This window comes from Papilio polytes, unplaced genomic scaffold (assembly GCF_000836215.1).
Source record: "Papilio polytes unplaced genomic scaffold, Ppol_1.0 DF824035.1, whole genome shotgun sequence".
In the NCBI taxonomy this organism is placed as follows: domain Eukaryota; kingdom Metazoa; phylum Arthropoda; class Insecta; order Lepidoptera; family Papilionidae; genus Papilio; species Papilio polytes.
In genome coordinates this window covers 430,832-437,534 of record NW_013525169.1, presented here as the reverse complement: position 1 = coordinate 437,534, position 6,703 = coordinate 430,832, and the positions used below count along the sequence as shown (strand labels likewise).

Genomic DNA, 6,703 nt, shown 5'->3' with positions numbered 1-6,703 from the left:
CACAGGAAGAAGCACGACCTTAAGGTAACATACTGACGTAGACGGTTTACATCCAAAAAACTCCATACTGCTCTTTAATAATAGTTTCTAAATGTACCAAAGAGATTCAAACGAATATAGAGTAGGCATAGACGACACTTCACTTCAAACATTTTTTCACATAATCACTCTAATTATTTAAAGATCCTCAAAACATGTCAATGTAATTAATTTCCAATGACAAAACATGGAGTTTATTATAGTTTTGTATTGTTTTCTTATATTACATGTCGATACAAAGGCACTAACTTGACAACTGATATAGTACCTATCAGAGAAAGTTCCGGTGAAAAAGTCTAGTCTATTTATTTCTTAAATGTCTTTGTAGTTACCCTGACTCTTTCCGTGTGCGTTAAAAGTAAAGTGTGATAATTGCAGGGTATAAACAAGCGGTTCCAGCGACTGGAGTCGCACGTGGTGACGCTGGCGCGCTCGGTGGCGCACCTGTCCAGCGAGATGCGCACGCAGCACCTCGTCATGCAGGAGATGGACAACATCCGCGCGGAGATCGCCGCGCTCCGACACATGTACAAGTCAGTACTTCATACTAATATTATAAATGCGAAGTTTATATGGATGTTTGTTAGAGTTGCCTAAACGGCTGAACGGATTTTGATGAAATTTGTTATATTTGTAGAGAATAGTTTGGAAGAACACATACTCACTTTTTTTTTAATTCCACACGAAAGAATCCTCGGGCGTAAGCTAGTATAGAACTATTTCAACAAATACAACATATCTTTCTTCTTCCATTCTCTGTAGCATTATGACGTCACTAGTCAATATGCATATGAGACTAAGTTTCACGATTTTTTTCTCTTTATTACTATAAAACACGTCTATAAAGATTTTTTTAACGTAATATGAATTAGTAACAAAATTTAATCATTAAAAAGTGTTTTTTAAAACTCCCTAGCCAAGTTCTTAAACACTATTGGTAGAAGCAAATGATAAGAGATTTCATCACTTTAACTTTTGAAAACTCTGAGAACCAATCCAATGCTTTGTTGTTTGACTACGTCACAACACTCGGGAACACTCCGGTCGCGTTTTACTCGCAAGAAATTTATTGTGCTTTTGTTTATTTTTTTTATCACAATGGTTCAAAAATCGTTTAAACGAACGTTTTGTTCCAGATCGCAGCAGTTCATCAGGTCAGGTCATCAGCGACACCTAGACCCGTACTCCTTCAGCAACCCGGACCGCGTCAAGCGCCTCACGAAGTTCTTCGGCGACGAGCCTCCGCTCATGAGACTCTTCCTCAAGAAACTTGGTTACGAGGTAAATGGACAAATTTTTGGAAAAAGTTAGACAAAAGATGTAAGACTACATTAAACCCGATAGAGATGCCCAGTTCTGTCAATTGAACTGAACATTCTATATTTTTTTCCTACACACTGATCGTATGATCAGATAAAATAGCGTGCTTTATAGTAACATAAACGACTGGACAGATTAGATGGTTCTTACAACTGAAAAGAGAAGAAGAAACCAAAATATATTTATACTAATATTATAAAGAGGAAAGATTTCTATTTATGAATTTTTGTATGTGTTGAAATAACTCAAAAACTACTGAAGCAATTTAAAAAAAAATTCTTGCATTATTAAAAAGCTATATTATCACTGATTAATATAGCAGTCTCGAGCAACAGCTCTTAGTAATATAAATAGGATGTAACTAAAAAAAGATTAAATCTTTTTTATTTTATTTTATCCTAATTTATATTAGATAAAATGTTATTCATCAATAAAGAATCAATAAAGGCTTTTTATTTTATTTTCATTTATTTATTTAAACAGGCCAGAATCCACAAAAAAAATCAGCTTACAATTGCTAGTAAAAAAAATCAGATTTAGTACAGTTTATCTTCCCTAAGTTATTAAAAGTATGTTGTTCTTTCCAGAAATACGCAGCACTGTTAGAGAAGGAGAGAGTGGGCGCGGCCGAGCTGCCGTACGTGGGCGAGGACAGGCTGCGCGCGCTCGGCGTGCCGCTCGGCCCGCGCATGCGCATCCTGCGGGAGGCCGGCCTGCACCACGACCTGCGCGCCAGGGACGACCTCGGCACCACCACGCTCGCTATCGTCTAGTGTCGTCTAGTGTCGTCTAGTGTCGTCTAGTGTACACCGACACACATTAATCAGTACCTTTCTCCTACATCTAGGACACCCATGGAAATAGGTGACCTAATCAACAAGACAAATACTGAATTAAATTTGAGTTACACTCAAGAGCATTAAATCTGGGTCATCTAAAAATTTAAAAATGCTAACTTAATGAAATAAATCTTTAATAAACAATTAAATACTCCTTAGCTTACGAGGTTTAGGATATATCCCAACAAATTGTCTGATAACAATCGAAATATGTGATGGATATGGATTTTGTTACCTTATCTGAAAGTGACTTCATTTTAAAGCTATCAGCCAGTGGTAGGACAGGCCTTTATAGTTTTTTAAATGACCCGGATTCAATGCTCATGGGTAACTTCCAAAATATCGACATTAAATGGTTTTAGACAGAATATATAAAAGTCAACTATTATGAAAATACAGATGATGTTAAAGTTTTCACATTGTTTTGCGTAATCAAAGGTTATATATAAAAATGTCATTGACTGTTTTTAAATCATTACAAAAATAACTGTTTTTAACTGTTAACGAAGACTAGTGTTATCTAACTAGCTGTTGCTTGCGTGAAATTTAAAATATAACCTATGTTACTCACTGATAAATTACCTTTGTAATGGTGAAAGAATTTTTAAAATCGGTCCAATAGTTTTTACGAGAACGATAACATACTTATCTATGTAAATAACAATATCCGGGATCAGAGGGTGTGGTTTTTACCTAACTTCACATATCAACTAGCTTTCGCCCGCGACTCCGTACGCGTGGAATTATTAATTATTCTTTCTCCGGATTTTTCGTGTAAATGATTATTGAAAAAATAACAAGATTTTCTTAGAGATAGTCCAAAAGTAGACTGACAATATTAAATATTTGTGGTGCTAGCAGTTTTTTCGTAATAAAAATTATATACTAAGTAAATATTAGTCTACTTAGCTATACCACCGCATATTCTCTTTTTATAATTTCTCATTCAAATGGTTTGCCAAAGAGTTTAACCGGCATGTACTTAACCTCTTGTAAATAATGTAAATACATAAATTTATGTAAAATGTACTCCGAGCAACGAAAAGACAACGTACTTTGTAGTTAATTTTTCTATCCCCCTATAGGGAAGTGTACTGTAAATAGTTTTAAATAAATTTTATTTCAATTTATTTTCTTTTTATTTAATACCTGAATGAAACCGTATAGGAATACATTAAAGGTAAATATCCGGAGATTTTTACGTTTTATAATTATGATTCTGATTTATGTCTCTTGGTAATAATTATAATATAACTTTTGCCTGCGACATTGTCTGCGTAGAAGTAAAAAAAACTAATAAACGCAACTTATGTTACCTTATAATGCATTCTTATGGTAGAAAAATATTGAACACCAGCAGAATTTGAGTTTATTCTTTACATTTAAAAGTACAAATATTATCTCTTCATATTAACATAGAGTAGCTATGGTTCTTATCTAATACATTACATTATGGAAGAGTTTGGAGGAGGCCATTGTCAAAAGGCACGCTGATATAAGGGACATACTATTATTATATATTCTATTACATTACCTATATAAACATAACCATTCAATTAGTGGGACAAAACTGAAAACAAATTTAATAAACGATTTATTACAAATTATATTGTTTACATAAAAAGTTTTCAAATACTCATAATGGCATCATTAATTAATTTGCGACCAATTACATGTTGATACGTTGCTTGTTTGTTATCTGCTCCGGGGTCAGTTTGATATACAGAAAGTGAACACTTCTCTCCGCATTAGTCTGTGGTGTTCGAACGAGACAAGATGCTTCGAACTATCGTACTCCTGTCTCTCGCTGCTGCAGCGTTAGGAACTGTTATCAAGATAGATAAATGTGAAAAAGGTAAGTTTTTTTTATCAGGTAAGTTTTTTTTTTAAGAGGTACAATGACGCTAGATAGGAAAGGAAAGTGTTTCAAAGACTTTTAAAACAGGAGCGTGTGGCGTCCAGGTTGATTACATGATTTTGTAATTCCATTATTCTAAACTAGCTTACGCCCCCGACTCCATCCGAAGAAATAAAAATCCCCTATATCTATGCCAACTCATCGAGATCCGTTCAGCAGTTTAGGCTACAGACTCTAACAAACATCCATCCACCTTAACTTTTGCTTTTAAAATATTATTAACATTAGGTTTTGCAGTACTAGTTTTCAGTAAAAGCTTCTCAAAGATATACAGCCTAAATCACTAAGGATTAATGTAGCATTGTATGTATCATTAAAAAAAATAATTAAAAGCGCTGCTCTAGTTTTCGAAATATTTCGTTAGAAGCGTAGACTATGAAATAAAATTTAGAAAACATAACAAATAGATAACTAACCGTGTATTAATTTACTATTATTATATTCAAAACTACCAAAGAATACTAGACTTCCCATAGTTAAAGTAAGTGTTTTATTGGTTACCATATAAAACGTAGTGTTTCTAGTACCGTCTACCTTTGTAGACTGTAACAAGAACCCAGTGCAGATTCCTGGCAAATAACGGCTATTAAAAACATGTTATGTATCTTATACTGACAGCTGTGATGTGATTATGGTGAAACATATAACTAAGTAGTGGTAGAGCCCGCTTTAACATCTTCGCACGAATGGACCGGCTCGCCTCCACCAATACCACGACCACACAGAAGATAGGCGTGAAGTGGAAGCAATTCCGCGTTTGACCTGATAATTGTGGTACCGGAGGCCTGATTTTAGTCCCTTTTCTTGAGAGGAAAGGAAGGATTTGACGGTGGAGGAGACCTATAGGAAGGGCGTGTCTTCTTCAAGTGCGTCTCCTCCTCCGTCAATTAAGGTAGGCAACGCATCTGCAATTACGGATGTTTATGGGCAGCGGTCACTTTCCATTTCGGTGGATTCAGGTGGCGATTGCCATCTTATATTATAAAAAGATAAAAAAAAATAGACTTCCCTAATTACGATCAGCGGACATCGAAATAAAACACAAGTTTAAGTAAACAGAGTTTATTTTTTACGACATTAAAGTATTTAATATAACGTTGAAAAGATAAGCAATTAGTTTCTTACATAATAATAGCTATTCTCGTAGTTACAGGTCTATTTACATTATTTCGAGAGTGACCTTTAACATATTTAGTGATAAAAACAAGAATTTAGTAGGAACACGATATAAGTGAACAGAGGTCATAGATAGTAGTGAATTTATCTTTAAATTTAACGATTTAATGGCGTAAATTTACTTAGAAATGTATTATTTATTTTATAACTAGACGCACAAAGCCTTTTACATGCGTTCAGTTCTATCAATTTTTACTTAACAGTTCAACTGACAAACACGTTTGAAATGTTGTTTACACGCGCAGGTTTAACTAAACAATTCGACTATTCAGTAAAAATTGAACAGAACTGGGCGTATGTTACTGGGTCCATATGAAGCGTTAACCTACAATCACACCAACTCGCACTCAGAATGGCATTATTAGTATGAGTCCATTGAAATCTATAATAAGTTATCGCTTTCCTAAACACTACTTTTCGTTATGTAAGTATTTTTTATAATGTATTTATTTTTTTATTCTTTCAGTACCAGAAGACGTATGCACGATCTCGGAGAGCCGCATCTCGCCTTGCGTTAACGGCAACGAGTGCAAACTGAAGAAGGGCAAGGAGCACGCCATTTCATTTGACTTTACGCCCAGTAAGTAACGTTTTACTCATTCAATATGACATTTCTCCTGCCAAATGTTAACAAAATCTTACACAGTTGAACTTCGTTAAATGAATAGAACAGAAAACAAGTTGATATTTACGTTAATATAATTTGTGTTCACCTTCCAGATTTCTCTGCTGAGAAGTTAAAGACCGCGGTATACTATGTGAACAGAGGCATGGATATTCCATTCGCCGAGCTAAATGACGCTGATGGTTGCCTCTACACGACGTGTCCTGTCGCACCTGGTGTCCCTCAGCAGCTTAACTACAAGCTGAGACTCAGCAAGAAACTTCCCAGTGTAAATATCGCATTTTTTCTTTCATTGTCTTCAACCAATAACCTAATGGTTAGGGGTACGGACTACAGATCTTGCGGGTTCAAATCCCGCCGTTCGACTATTGTCGTGAAAACAAATCCTAACGCAAGCCTAGAGTTTCGTTGGAATGGTTAAAACAAATATAAGTAAATTAATAAAAAATCTACTATTTTTAATTTAAAAAAGAGACATCGTATAGACTGTCATAACTAATAGTCTTCTGATAAGAGTAGTCAGAGCTTAGAGCTAATTCACAGTAAATGTGGGTTTCGCGTATTTAAATCAGGAGACACAGTTCTCAAAGCAGGGTCGTTAAATTACATTTATTTAGAAAACCTTAATGTAACTAGCACATACCTGAAAAGAAATTCTAAGATAAATGTAAAGTCAACGAACCCGCATTGGGCCATTGTGGTAACTATAGTCCAGAAGTGGCGAACATTTATGCATCACAGTCAAGGGCGGATCCAGCTTTTTATATATATTTTGTCAAGCTCTTG

The 6,703-nt window shown here is 35.0% G+C and overlaps 2 protein-coding genes across 2 annotated transcripts in view; both read left to right on the top strand.

Annotated features, from left to right (window-relative positions):
• Positions 1-3,328, top strand: part of LOC106100865 — a 31,132-nt gene extending 27,804 nt beyond the window's left edge. Inside the window, exons 11-14 of the mRNA XM_013279929.1 lie at positions 6-24; positions 418-572; positions 1,176-1,320; positions 1,947-3,328. Coding sequence (XP_013135383.1) covers positions 6-24; positions 418-572; positions 1,176-1,320; positions 1,947-2,132 — 505 coding nt within the window. The 3' untranslated portion in view covers positions 2,133-3,328. The remainder of the gene's footprint in view (positions 1-5; positions 25-417; positions 573-1,175; positions 1,321-1,946) is intronic.
• A 604-nt stretch (positions 3,329-3,932) lies between these two features.
• The window catches only part of LOC106100881 (MD-2-related lipid-recognition protein-like), a 3,373-nt gene continuing 602 nt past the window's right edge, over positions 3,933-6,703 (top strand). Inside the window, exons 1-3 of the mRNA XM_013279945.1 lie at positions 3,933-4,053; positions 5,759-5,872; positions 6,013-6,185. Of these exons, the coding sequence (XP_013135399.1) occupies positions 3,975-4,053; positions 5,759-5,872; positions 6,013-6,185 (366 nt within the window). The 5' untranslated portion in view covers positions 3,933-3,974. The remainder of the gene's footprint in view (positions 4,054-5,758; positions 5,873-6,012; positions 6,186-6,703) is intronic.